Source organism: Zonotrichia albicollis, chromosome 5, assembly GCF_047830755.1.
Source record: "Zonotrichia albicollis isolate bZonAlb1 chromosome 5, bZonAlb1.hap1, whole genome shotgun sequence".
NCBI lineage: Eukaryota > Metazoa > Chordata > Aves > Passeriformes > Passerellidae > Zonotrichia > Zonotrichia albicollis.
In genome coordinates this window covers 52194536-52209167 of record NC_133823.1, presented here as the reverse complement: position 1 = coordinate 52209167, position 14632 = coordinate 52194536, and the positions used below count along the sequence as shown (strand labels likewise).

General features: G+C 38.5%; 1 protein-coding gene across 3 annotated transcripts in view; it reads left to right on the top strand.

The window, feature by feature from the left end:
• The window catches only part of TBC1D14 (TBC1 domain family member 14), a 61366-nt gene that overhangs the window by 33521 nt on the left and 13213 nt on the right, over window positions 1-14632 (top strand). For all 3 annotated transcript variants that reach the window (XM_074541715.1, XM_074541716.1, XM_074541717.1), the window contains 7 exons: window positions 3764-3882; window positions 6491-6573; window positions 8604-8721; window positions 10249-10355; window positions 11198-11278; window positions 12664-12758; window positions 13776-13847. In XM_074541715.1, coding sequence (XP_074397816.1) covers window positions 3764-3882; window positions 6491-6573; window positions 8604-8721; window positions 10249-10355; window positions 11198-11278; window positions 12664-12758; window positions 13776-13847 — 675 coding nt within the window. The remainder of the gene's footprint in view (window positions 1-3763; window positions 3883-6490; window positions 6574-8603; window positions 8722-10248; window positions 10356-11197; window positions 11279-12663; window positions 12759-13775; window positions 13848-14632) is intronic.

Sequence of the window (14632 nt, the reverse complement as noted above, 5' to 3'; positions counted from 1 at the left end):
ATCCCTCCTGCCCTGCCCTGCTGCCGCCCCTGGAGCCAGAGTCCCGCAGCCCCCGGCGTCTGCCGCTCCGGCAGCCAGCATGAATATTTCATATTCGGCTCCGTCGGAAAGTGGCTGCCTTCAAACACGCAGGGCCAAAACAAGATGACCTTGATGGAGCAGTTTGTGTTATTGTAGGTTCGGTTCTGCCGTGCTGCTGGAGCCTGGGGAGGCTTGGCCGTGTGGGAAGTCCCACAGCGCTCTCCCGGGTAGAGCCGTGGGTCTTTGAGCGCTTGCCCTGGGTTCTGGAGGGTTATTTGTGTCTCTCGGCACAGATTGTTGAGGATCCCTTTGTAGGTTGGCTTGTCTTTTTTTGAAGAATCGCAGAGAATCACCACAGTCACAGCTTCTTGCATCTTAACTGCAAAGCTGGCAGGTTCCACCCAGAATTAAACTTGGTTTCAGGAGGCGTGTTTCTGTGGGTTTTCTTTGTTTAGTTTGGATTATTTAAATCATTGCTTTAATCTACAGCACGCTCTTAATAGAACATCTTCAAACCCTTGTTCAGCTCTTGTGAACAGCTGAAGGCGAAACCTGGAAGAAAGCCTAAATGATCCCAGTGATAAGGCTGTATTTTAAATTGTAAACGGTCAGCTCATCCTAAATTGATCCTAAAATTAACTTGCAGCTATATCAAGTTAGTAACCCCTAACTGCAGCATAGCATTTAAACAGATCCCGAGTTATTTGTACCTGTGAGAGATTAGAGTACGGTTTAAAAGAAAAAGCTTAAAATGAGCTATTGTGTAGCCCAGCCTATTGCAATATGCCTGTATGTGCAAATACTTGCACTTGCTCAGTCAGCAGATACTCTTAATATGAGTTTGTGGAGGCTTCAATGTGCTTCATTGCTGTATCATACATTGTGCTCTGAAATAGCATTCACTTCTCACTGGAGTAAAAGATAATTTTCATGAACTTTTGTTTTCTGTGAATTTTGGGGTGTTGGGTTTTTTGTGGGGGGGACTGGGGTAGGACGTTTTGTTTTGTTGGTTTTTTTTTAAATTTTCCCTTAATAAAAAGCAGTCTTGTAGATAGTATCACAAGAGGACATTTTTATTCTTTTTTGGCTACCACTGAAAAGGATGAAATTGGTACAAAGGAATCATACTTGTAATCTGATCAAATGTGCCACTCCCATTTTTGTGCTGGTCTGGCTTTTTTACTGTAGGGTAGTGCTGAGTAGAACACCAGTGAATACTTGCTGAAATGCAGGGTGGGCTTTGGCTCTTCTGGGAGGTTTGCGTAATTGTCCCGATGTGCTGATACTGTAACTAGCATCCATATTTAGAAATAAAACATTTTCTTAACCAAGAAATTCTTGTAAGGAGATGTGTAGTGATGATCTGGAGAACTTTTTGCTTAGCTGAAAGGGATTTCCAAATCAATTTGGGTATTCAGAATAAAATTCCCATTGCAGCCCAGTGTGGACATTCTTTTCTCGCTTTCCAAAAGCAATTTTGCTTTCCAGTTGGCTTTCAGTGAAAGTAGACCCCGAATATAATTTTCATAAGTCAAAATTAAGCAGCTTTTCTGGAATTTCTGCTATAATAAACAAGGGGTGCATATGTTTTAATGTCAAATTCTGAGATGCTTTAGGGAGTAAGAGAGGTTAATATTTGACTATGTTAATTTGTGAAAAAGGGCTCATTAAAAAAATCAGTCTCTTAATAGAAACTGGGAGAAAGAAAAGCCATTTGCTTCATTGCTATCAGCACAGTGGATTTGCTCTGCAGCTGGTGCAGCTGAAGCCCATTATGATGGTGCACTTACACTCTAGTCCTCTCAGTTGTTTGCTGGTGCAAGTGACCAGTGTAACCTGTGCTTTCTCAATATGCTTTCTCAATATGAGGTAGAGAACCTCAGTATTTTTTATAGTAGTATTTTGCTTATTTTTTTTCTGGAGGTTTTTTTAGTGAATGGCTTTGTCAGCATGAGCACTGCCTCTTTACTTGACAAAGCTATGCATTTTCCTTGGTTCTTTTCCTTGTTTTCCAGCTGATGTTCATGCATAGCAGTATTAGCTGGTATTAATGAGCCAGACATTCCAAATTCATGACCATGTTTCCCATTACAGCAATGTAGTCATCAGTGGATTGATTGTTGAGGCAGTGCCCAGTTAATAGACAAGGAAAAATAGGGATTTTCTGTGTCCTGAGGGCTGCACAGACCTGTACCCATGAGTCCCACAGAAGTAGTTTGAACGAGGATTGAACTGCACAACACAGAGTAGAAGACCAAGGCTCCACATTCATGCATCATGTCTTGTTTTCATCCATCCCCTTTTTTAAGGTGTGATTGGAGACAGCCTTTCTGGAAGGGATGGACCCTGTTTTAGTTGCTGAAAGAACCTCGCTGGTTGGAAATGCTGTATCTCATGCCCAAGGAGGTTTTTGTGAAATGGAGAGGTTAGGTTGAGAGAAAGAAAGCAGAACCATCTGAGGAACTCTTTGTGCTAGCAGGAAAAGGTCTGTGGCTGGAGCACTCTTCATAGTGCTCATTGATAGCATACATTTGTGTTTTCCTAAATTTTATTTTAATAGAAATGGAATAAAAAAGTTGTGCATTAAAGCCTTTGAGTTTTGGAAGTGGCAAGAATCATTATAAAGTTGAATGTAGAAGTAACTATGTATAATGTGGATGTGATTTTTCCTTAGGACTGTTTGACCATGTTTGTTGTTTGTGTATCACTGATACTTTGCATATTTAATGTTTGCTGTAATACTTAAGCACTGTAAGCACTGAAGTACATGGAAGTTGTGTAAAAGTTGTTTTATCCCATTAGGTCATGAGTTTAGTATACTTTCTTTTAAACCAGTGTTTGTAGGGAAAGTAAAAATAAAATGGTACCTGAATGCCAAGTCCTCTGCTGTAGGTCAGGGTGGTGCAGTAATTAAGGGTAGAAGGACCCTGAGGGGTGAACTCTCCTCTCAGGACAGAGTCTGCTTTAACCAGGTTCTCAGGACTCATCCCCCTGAGCTTTAAATGCTTTCAAGGTTGGGAATTTTGTCACAAGGCAACTTGTCCCAGTGCTCACCTCCTCTCCCTGCAAAGCCTTTTCCTCTGGAGGCTGAGCAAACCTGGTGCTCTTGGCCTCTCTTTGTGTGGCACTTGCTCCACACCCTGACATCTCAATGCCTCTTTGCTAGCCTTGCTCCAGTGTGTCAGTGTCTTGATTACAGACACAGGTTAACCTGTTATGCTCTACTGTGATTTAGGATTGTCCAGGGCATTGCAGCAAGTGTGATCTTTCTGTCTAACAGTGATTTTAACCTTTTATTCTCTCCTCATTGTTGAGCTCTTGCATATGAAAACAGCTTGTGTAGGAGAAATCTTACAATGGGATTTTAAGACATGGAGCTTGTGGTCACTTTTTACTTTAGTTTGAAAACAGTGTAAATTAATAAAAATTTAAATAGGTCCTATTTTTGTACGTCAGAAAGTACCTGCTATTTGTGAACTCCTTCTTAGTAATACTTTGTAAAAGCAGGCTGTCAGCCAGAGGAACTTAAGATGTGTTTACAAACAGAAAGAATGGAAAAAACATTTTGTTGGTGTTTTCAGTGTTGAGGTTGCTCTAGTTGAAAAGTTTCAAAGGGACTGTAGTAGGGCTGAGATGTGAAAGCATTGTCTTAAAAATTTCTGTAGATCCCTTTTTAAATTCTCAAGTGCATCATCTTGGTGCTCGGCACTCGTGTGAGTTTCCCTGTCCTTTTCTTCTCTAGGAATATGAAGAAAAAACTGGACGAGCTCAGAGACCACTCTCTCCTAAACAGAATGTGAGGAAGAATCTTGATTTTGAACCACTCTCCACTACAGCACTTATTTTAGAGGACCGACCAGCGTAAGTTTTGGAAGTGCCACAGTGAGGGTCTCTTTAAAACCTAGCAAGTATTTTCTAACTCAGTGTATTTGCTTACTCTAACCTCAACAGATAATTTAAAATCTAAAGTAGATTTTTTTTTCTTCAGACTAGTGAATATGAAATTGGTGTGATTATGAGAAAAATTATTCAAACAGAAAGAACTTTATTTTATAATAAAAGCAATGGCTTTTTGTGAAGGGAGTTAATTAGGATATCAAAGTTTTGAGTAATTCTACCTCCTAAACATGATTAAAGGATTTTTATTTTCCATGAGATAACCTAAGCACAAAAACAAAGCTGGTATATTACTAAAGAAATTGAGAAGCAAGAATACAATGTCCTGTTTACACAGAGAAAGGCCACACCTCCATAAATAATGAAACAGTATAGTGATTGCTCTGCAGGGAGTTCAGCATCACATTTTAAGGGTTGTCAAGCACTTGATGAGTTGTTTCATACCTTTTACTGCAAGGAGATTTTTGCATATGCAGGGTGACTCCAAAGCGATTTACCAGCAGCTGCTTTACCGTGTTTTTCTCCTGAATTACACAAATTGTCATGCTTAGTCAGTTTATGATTATGAATGTGAGCTGGCTTTATGGGTATGACATCTGCATTTTTAGTATAGCTGTGCAATGATATGAATAACTGGCAAAACATAGATCTGTGTTTTCATCAACAAACCTGTATGAAAAATGCTCACATCAAAGTAGTCTAATTGTAGGGTTACTTAAGGAACTTTCTGGCTTGGCTGATGGACTGTGTGGCAAGACATTGGGAGATATAGAAAAATGTAAGAGTGATTATTTGTTATAGCAGGCAGTGTTATGTTATTATGTCCAACTGGAAACAAAGTGTACTAGGTTATCTGTTGTATTTAAAACTTGTCTATTAAAAATCTCTTTTTTATGGGATAATCTGAGTAGTACAGTGTTCATACAGATGAAGTTAGTGTTACATTACAGGGAATGTTCAGATTTTGCTTTCTTTCCTACTGTTGATAGAGTAGGGAACTTGTAGCAGAAAGGTATTTTTAAAATTGAAGACAATTGAAACATCACTTCTTTCATCTAATGGGAAAACTGCTCTGGACAGCAGTGCTGTTATCTGACTCTTACTAAGGAATCTTTTTTTCATTGTTTACCTACACTTTGTATACTATTTTTTATGCTTACCTATTAGTCTTAGAGCAGTTTCCTTTTTAAGACTTCAGACAGAACAGTGGAGTGAGATTTTTTTTTTTTTCAAAATATCCGCTCTTGATTTCACACTTATTTGTAGGGCTTAGGTAAAACTTCACAGTATAAAATCAATAAATATTCCATGGTGCCTCTAGCTTCAACTGGAAAAAGCATTAGTTGAATTTTAATAGATACTAAACACCATCTCACATGTTTGTTGGCAATCTTAAGACATAGAACCAGTAATTTGTGTGGTAGAATTTAAGTTATCAATACTTGTCTTCTTTCATCTAGTTTTCCTTTCCAAACTTCCCCTAACTTAAATAATTTCTAAAGACTTGGTTTTAAAAAAAGGATGCAGATCAATTTACCAAAGTGAAGTTGGATAAAGAGATTGGTCTCTCTGGTTAACAAACCAACATTTCACCAAAGTGAAAATTTACTTTTGTTTTTCTACTAACAACCTTGATTTGGAGAAGTACTCGTGGGCCTGTATGATGTGCTTATATGTAAATTACAGGCACTGTGATTACATAAATAGTAATGCATGCTAACTGTTAATGGTGTTGGGGGCTGTCAGCTGCCTGATGTGTGACACCTTACAGGAGCATGAAAGTGAATTTTTGCATACCTTTTCTATTAACCAGAGATATAAACTGTTCTAGGAATAAAATACAATGTTCTACAGTACAGAAGAGCAAAATAGTTAGTCATTTCCTGTTTTGATGTTTTGCTGATGCTGTAGCTGTAAGAGATACACATGGTTATGTTCATTACAAATAGGATTAGCTGAAAGGTCGTGTGTTCTGACATATGAACACATGCATTTGTATGGCAGAGCCTTAATCACAAATCAAAATGTTTTGTTAGTATTAAAAAATGGAGAATATTGAGGATGACTCCAGTGGCACTTGTTGCTCTAGAAGAGAAGGGAAGGAGTTAACTCTTTAAAATAGAAATGGAGTTTCAGAGAGCAGAAAAGGCTGGGTTGGGGAGTCATTACATGTGGGTAAAGAAAGTTGTGAATGTAACTCTTAAACAAGGTGAACAGTAAGAAAGAATACAGTCCTGTATCTTACCAGTTCAAATCAAAAGCAGCCAGTTTTGTATATACCAGTGTATTCTCTCCATGAAGACCAGCCTGTGGGTTCAGTTGGTTTAAGAATAAAAATGCTGAAATTACCAAACGTAAGGAAATTACTCAGCGTATTTGGTGTATAAACGTAGTCATAGCTGGTCAGTGTTCTTCCCTTCTGCTGACTCTGGCAAAAAAAGATTCTTTCCAAGGATCTGTTGTTCTGCTCTTTGACTGGATATTTTGACAGGAAGCAGAGTGTGCTTTTCCTTTAGAAGTGTCTAGAATTTTATTTAGACAGTCATGCCAACTGTAAATATTATTTTTTTAGGAACCTTCCTGCAAAACCAGCAGAAGAAGCCCAGAAACACAGGCAACAGTACGAAGAAATGGTGGTTCAAGCAAAGAAAAGAGGTGATGGAATTTCTTGACTTCAGATTCGAAAAGTATAGGGATATTTCTAAACCTGGAATGCACTTGTGTCAGTCTGTTGCTCTGTAATGTGAGGGATCTCTGCTTCCTCTCAAAGAAGGATCACTCCCAAGAGAGAGGAACAAAGGTAGTTTTGTTGAAAAGCCCAGCCCCAAGCAGAAAAGAAGATGGTCCTAGAATCCAGCAGGAAATAATTTTTTAATCCATAACTCTTAAAAGAGTGATTGACAAACTCATTATTTATAGGTTTAAAAACTTAGTAATATATTGAAGTAGATTGTTGGTCAAATTAGTGAAGACTGGACTTGAAACTGCAGGATATTTGTCAGTTTCATGCTGGAAGCAACCTGTTCAGGCTGTAGTACATAAACACATGGTTTTCCACACAGGAAAATGTATGCAGTTATGTTCATTTGATAATCTCACTTAAAATTTAAAGCTTTCTCAAGGATTTGCTCATAATTTCTTGCCTGATGATATTTTTTGCAGAAGTGTCTTAGTAACATTGTACCATGACTATGAGGTAGAGGTGATGGTTGTGGTTTCTTTTGGCTGATATTTTTGACCATCTGGGTTTTCTAATTCAAAACAAGCATTGCAATAATAGGAGATTTGGACTTGAGTTTTGCATCCAATGGAGGCTACTGGAAATATATTTTTCCAGCTGGTCACACCCTTGAACCGTATGAAGCAGTGAAAAGGGTATATGAACACAGGACTTAACTGCAGAATGCAAGTGACACACTAATAGAAGTATCCTCTTGTGATCTTGAACATCATGTACCTACCAGTGAAGTTCTGCCTTCATGTGACTCCTGTTCAATAAATCTGCTACTTTATGTGTAGTGTAAAGGACTTTCCCTGTTCTTTCACTGCATGTAGGGTGAGTGGATTGGGGAAAATGGAATGACTGTTAGGTGATGGACCAAGTCCTTGTTCTGTCTTCATTGAACTGGAGTATGTCATTCTGCCCAGATAAATACCATGACAAACCCATTTTCCCTGAAGCCACTCCAGATGAACAGCTTTGCAGGGTGATACATTGTCAAGAAGTCAGGAGATCAAAGACTGTAAACACCCTCTTGTTGGTTAGAGAAAAATTGAAAGCCTGCATTTCAGCAGGCTTGCAAAGGGCTTGTGTCAGGGCTGAAAACATTATGAGGCAGTTGCTATGGTTCTGCTCAGGCACAGTTTCTGTGGGGTTTTAAAGTGGATCCATCAGGTAAAATGTGTCCATTCCAGAGACCTTGTTCATGGTACTGCTTTCCTTCAGTGAGTTCTACTTGCCAGATGAGCACCTCCTCATACTGTAGATAACATGTGAATGCACACCCATGTCCTGCTGTAGAGACTGCCTGCATTTGTTTAACAAATTTGCCAGTGGAAAAAGCAGTAATTGATAATGCAGGAAGAAATACTGAGTGATAATTCAAACTGCAAAGTACATCTAAACTAGACATGAAATATGTTTTCTTCCTAGTGAACTGAAGTTTTCCATTTGGTGTGTGTAACATTTCGATTATCCATATGTGAAGTAGAATCAGAAATGTGGCTCTTGTGATTTCATGACAGTATACCTCAATTGTAATAGAAGAATGAAAACAAAATAAAAATTTGTATTAATTTGGCCTGTAGTTTTGAGTCTGCCATAAAAGGGGTGGGGCTTTATTAGGAAATACTCTGACCTGTTCTGCTAGGTGAGGCTGTTGACTGACTGAGGTGTTAATTTAAAGTTAATCGTGTGGTTAGATTTGAAGAGTCAAAGAAGTCATACATTATCCAGTTCCCATTGTCTCGTCTGTGGAAAATTAAACTTATAGTTGCAGTTTGTTCTTTCTTCACATTTGCAATCACTGCTCAGCTTGCTGTGTGCCTGGGAAATTTTCAGCATTTGAACAGTCCACTGTACTTTAGGGTGAACACAGTGTGCTTTACATGGTTTCATAGCCATGACTAACTGAATATTTAGTTTCTGATTTTATTAACTTAGAGAGGAAATTCCTTTTTTGCAGAGCTTAAAGAAGCCCAGAAGAGAAAGAAACAACTGGAAGAACGCTGTAAACTGGAAGACAGCATTGGCAATGCTGTTTTAACTTGGAACAATGAAATCTTACCCAACTGGGAAACTATGTAAGACAGTATGTTATATTGAGTTTTAATTAAAATTGCAGTGCATATCCTGAAGAGAAGTTGCAAAGTTAGGAAGCATAAATTTTAAATGATCTTGGAAGCTTTTGTTAGGAAATCATTCTTGAACAGCTACAAAAGAAATAAGCAACATCTTTATTTCTACAAGGTGATTGGAAGTGATGCAGTGCTGAGTCTTATTACTTTAATGAAAGCTCAAGGTACTCAGAAACTGTGAAGCACTGAGGAGTGATCTGTGGTAGAGAATGTAAAAGAATAAGGCATAGTACTTGAACATCCATTTATCAGAAATGAACTTGACTTGAGCTTTCCTTGACTGAGCTGTTAATGCAATATCAGTGTAGATGGAGGTATGTGAATGGTTTATGAAGCCTCTTTAATTCTAGAATGGTATATATGCTGGGATAATCAAATGATGAAAAAGAGAAATAGGGAAAAAGTTATTTATATTAAGTGCTGGAAGATTTCCTTCAAAGACATGGCACAGCCAGTTGATAAAATACCTTGGTGATCTTTGCTAGTCATCTTAAAAGAACCAGCCCCCAGTGCTCCAAATACAGGCACCACAACATAAACTATAAACCAACAACACTCAGAACTTCAATTTGCTTAACAATAAAATTCAGTTATCCTGAGAATATATATTAAAAAGACTGACAGAATTTGTTGGAAAATGTGTTTCTGGAGAACTGAAGTGTAATAAACAAAATCTAAACAGATTTTGTAGATTTACATGTTTGTCTTTAGTATTTGAAGATGCATCTGTTATGGTTGCTGTAAAAATTAGGTTATCTTTTCCTTTATTGGTTTATAAATTCAGTAGTTCCCCAACGTATTCACTGTTTTACATTTTAGTTTTCAGAATCTGCTGAGGGATAAAGGGATTGTTGTGGTTTTATCACTTTTCATTTGTGCTTAGGTGCTATTTTGTTTCTCCTCCTCCTGGGCTCCCAGATTGCTGAATGTCAGCTGCATCCATTTCAAAGCCTGTTTAAGACATTTAAAATGTCTTTCAAGCTCCCACCTAAAAGTTAATCCTTGTCACATCTTTGTGCAATTTCCAGAGGCATGGAACTGCAAAGCTAGGTGGGAAGCTGCATGTCTTTGCACAGCAGGGTGATGGCAGAGGGCAGACTTTCATAACTTGTTCCTGTATTTAGTCTTGTATAGAGCCGTCCAGTCTTTAGCATAGGCAGTGGCATAGGTGTGGAATTCCTTTCTATTTGTTTACTTTTTCCCTGTGACTTTTGCTAATCAAGTGTGGCTGCAGATTATGTGTATTGTGATTGCTGTGCTTCTGTCAATAGAAAACCTTTACATTGGAAGGAAAAAAGATTTCCTTTGCAGTTCAAAGCAGAATAGTACCAAAGAATGTGCAAATTGTATTTTACTTCTTGGGCCACTGATGTTCATTTGGGTTTGAATCCCATCAGCAGTGGCAGGATGATACATTTGCAATTCAGCTGGCAAGGAAGTGTTTCTGAGAATGAGCTGTTTTACTTTGAGCAGGTGTTGCTCGCGTAAAGTCCGAGAGCTGTGGTGGCAGGGCATTCCCCCGAGCGTGAGAGGCAGAGTCTGGAGCCTGGCCATTGGAAACGAATTAAACATCACCCACGGTGAGGCTGCTGCTATCTCACAAAGTGAAATAGCAAGGGGACATTCTTGTGTCTGTTGTGGTGTGGGGGTGAGGAAATGTTAGCTCATTATGCTTTTTTTGTGCTGCTTTGATGTGTTTTGTTCAAAAATACAGCGTCTTTTAATCTTGTAGCTGTTCTAGGACTGCTGCTGTGAATTGTTTCTGAGTATTGCTGTCATTCTCTTGCTTTGATGTTAGATGGAGATGGTCAGAACTAATGACTCAATTTTTTTTTCTTTTTGAAACATAAAATTGTTGTTAATTTTGAAATGCCTATGAGCATATGTATAGTGTGCTTCCTTTGATTTGAAGTAAGACAACAGATTTGTAAGAGATTACCAGACCCCTGGCAAGATTTGTACTTTGATTTGTGAAAATAGAAATAATCTATTACTTCTGAGTACAGAAAAATTCAGCTCTGAAAGACTAACTTATGTAATTAATTCCAACATGGAAATTGGAATTAATTCTGCCTGTACTCCTGCTGTATTGTGCTGCTTTTCTGTGCATTGCTTAGTCACCTTGGGTATAATTCTTACATAATTTGCTAGGCTTTCCTAATTATCCATTCAGCCTGTAATTTTGAACATCAGTGTTCTGCAAGAAAAAGCAAATATTTGAATGTAAAATGCAGTTTAGATTGCCTTTACTTTTCACTTAATTTGAAGTTACAGGTGAGTAGAACAGGTCTTTCAAAACTGTAACCCAGTTAGAAGTTCTGATGCTGTTAATGCCTAGGGCAGCATTGTCCAGGTGGTGGGTGATTAGTGGACATGAGCATGTGCAAATAATGGACTTGGTTTTGTATTTTTCTTTCTCCAGAACTATATGATATTTGCCTGGCTCGTGCCAAAGAGAAGTGGCGATCACTTAGTACAGGAGGGCCGGAAGTAGAATGTGAAGGTAACTTTTTGTAACTTATTTCTGTTGTGTTATAGAATAAGATATATTGTAAACTAGTTCCTTAAAATGAAATCACATATTTTAAACAAACAAAAAAAAATCAGCTCTGAAGTTACGTTCTGGTAAAAACAAAATGTCTTTTTGTGAAAGCAAGGAATAGCTGTATTTTTCTCAGTGAAATTCTGGTGTCATACAGAACAAACTTGTTTGAGCTTTTTTAATAAGCAATCTCTGGGTACAGTTCTTACTTTGATGCAAATTTGTAGGAAAACTACAAATAGTAGTTTGGGGATTATCACTGGAATTGGAACACTAAAATACTTTTCTGCATTATAGTTTTGGAATTGCAATTGAGGTTAGAGCAGAAAATTGCATTCTAGTCCCTTATTGCAACTTTGAGCTCAAGTCATTGGTGTGTTTCAGAGAGCAGCAAGTTTTTTTTTTGCAGATGAAGTAGTTTGAGATTTACTAATTGAAAGAGTTGACTGTTTTTGAGAGATTAGGCAGCTACATGCAAATGATTGAAGTTGCCTTCAGTAATTATACTGAACAGAGAAAAAAAGGACAAGACAACCTTACATACTGGCATTTTTAAGCAGAAAAATATTTTTGATTGGAAACTGCCACTTTGTTCCTTTGAGATTGTTTATATCTCAAATAAGATAACACCTAGTATGTTTGCAGCTTCCTCTTGCACTTCATTTTCTGGAGTGTAGGTGCTCATGTGATTGATGCTCATTGTCTGTTGGCAGCTTGCTCAGTAAACAGCAGTAGGTAATTCCCAACTACACAGAACAGACAGAATACCAGTAAGACATCTTGATACCGGAATGAAGACTAACGCTTGGTGCAGGATCTGTTCCAGTTATGGAGACTGCATTATAGTATCAGTTACAAGATGTACAAAGGCTAAATAAACATGAAGCTGAAAGGAGAGTAGTAGAGATAGGTGGCATCCATCACAGGCTGCCACTTCAGGACTTGCCTCTTCCACCTCAGCTTTTTCACAGAGACAGCTACCTCAGGATCCACTGGGAAGCCTTGTTGGTGGTGAGGGGTCACAAGTTAACAGGCTTGTGTCTGTCCAATGGTTTGTCAGCAGATACACAAAAAGTACCTGGCCTGCCTTGCCCTGTATCTTTCCCCACTTGATTTCAAAACATATTGAGGGTCACTGGGCACTGTAGGGTTGCTCTAGGTCAGGACATACTTTCTGTTTAGCCTGTCTGCTGAATTTCAGGAATTGCTCTGCCTGTAGCCTTATTCCCTAGCATTCACATCAAAATACACAAACTGTGCAAAAAGTAAACCTTGCTGGAAGATAAAAACAAGAGCGAATGTTCACTGAATGTTTGTAATAAATGTAGTAACTTTGGCTTTTGCAGATGCTGGTTTTTCTGCAGCTGACAGAGAAGCAAGCTTGGAGTTAATAAAATTGGATATCTCAAGAACATTTCCTAGTCTCTGTATATTCCAACAGGTAAGCAATGCTAACTTTTGTCTTGACATGTTGAGGAAATTAGTTTTACGTATTCTGGCCTGTCCCTTGGTTGGAACAGGCTATAGAGTTCTGAATGAGCATGCATCTTGGGAGGATAAAGTTCCCAGAGATATTGGAAAAATAGAAGTAACCTAGAGGAGAGTTACATCACGGTGCATGCAAAACCCCAAACAGTTTGGTAATCTCTGATTTATCTAACATAGCTCATGCTGGTTTCTGTCTGAAGAAGTGATGCAGGTGACTGTTCCAAAGTCAGTGAATCAACATTGCTGGTTATAAATACACAGTGAGAGAGAACATCTCAAACAAATGGGACTGATCACCCTTTTTTTGGTTTGATGCAAAACTGATTTAGTTTGTATTGTTTTGATGAGCTTACCAAAGTGTGCAAACTGCTTTTGGTTTAGTGACTCAGTTTAATCAGATTTTGTCCCTCTATGCACAGATTTCAGCAGCCCTCTAAAAGGGTTTAGATTGTGATAAATCAACAATTTTAGGCAAAATTTTCTCCCTTTGGAAAGTCTCAGTCATTTACAGTACTCAGTACAAGATATGGCAGCTGTTGATAGTCAGCAATGTGAAATTCATTTTAGCTGTACATGTCCTTCTCAATATGCTCATTCTGTGTTATGGCATGTTGTTGACTTTTGCCTCCAGTCTCAGAGACAATTATGTGGTTTGCATTATTGTTTTACTTCCTTGGCACTATTGCCAGAGTGCTGCTGAGCTGTAAGGAATCTCTTAGGCTTGCCTTCCTATTGTATCAGTATTTAATATCTAATCAATGTATTGGATGAACTGTATGTATTTATAATAAATGGGTTTGAGGAGTTGTTTCATTCTGTTATTTGGAATAGTTCAGCTGTTCTGAGCTGCATTGGGAAAGAGTATTACTGCTACTTTGTCAGCAGTAATAGAGACCATCTGTAGCACTGAGGGTTTTTAACATACTTGTTGTATAATCAGATGTATTGTGCTGTTTCTCTTTAATTATAGGGTGGTCCTTACCATGACACGTTGCACAGTATTTTAGGAGCCTATACTTGTTACAGACCTGATGTAGGCTATGTAAGTAAAAAATTTATTTTTTCAGGGGTGGGGAGGGAGATGTTTTTAGGGGGAGGAAGGATTTAATTAATTAGTCGTTTTTAGACCTGTATTAAATGGTTTGGGGGGGTATGTGTGTGCTTTTTTCTATTCCAGTACATCCTTGAGAAGTGTGTATAACATTTATTTTGCTGGATTTAAGCTTTTTACAGGTTAAGTAATTGGAAAATCCATATTTGTACTGAAAAGTACATAATTTGAAAATTGGAATCCAAGACAAAGTGTAGTTATGTCCCTATTGTCAGCACCAGTCTTACTGAGACTGCTGTTGAGTTGAAATGATTGTTATTTCTGTCCCTTAGCACTGTGAGTTTCTGCACCAGTCTCTAAAGCAATGCCCATTGAAGCTCCATGAGCTCAATCATAGTGTTTGAAGTAGTGATTATGAGAGGGCTGAGTGATTTTGTGTAGTCTCTGTGTGCAGAGCAGGGTTATACAGAGAGGCTTGTTCTTTATTGAGGAGCAGTTTTAGCCAAGGCAGGTGTAGAGAGGGAACATTCCTGCTTTGTAGGTAGCACATAATGCTTGGCAGGAGCTGCTGAACATGACTGCTGGGAATGAGACAAAGGGCAGATCAGCTGCTGTGCCTCATGTGGCCCAGCAAGAACCTGTTGTGTTGGGAAGGAGCTTGTTCCTCAGGTTTGCAGGAATGGCAGTCACACCTTGCTCCATGTGACTCACAATGGCAGCACTGCACCCTCTGGCTGAGAGAGGTTTGCCTGGGTTCCACACCAGACTGTAGAGAA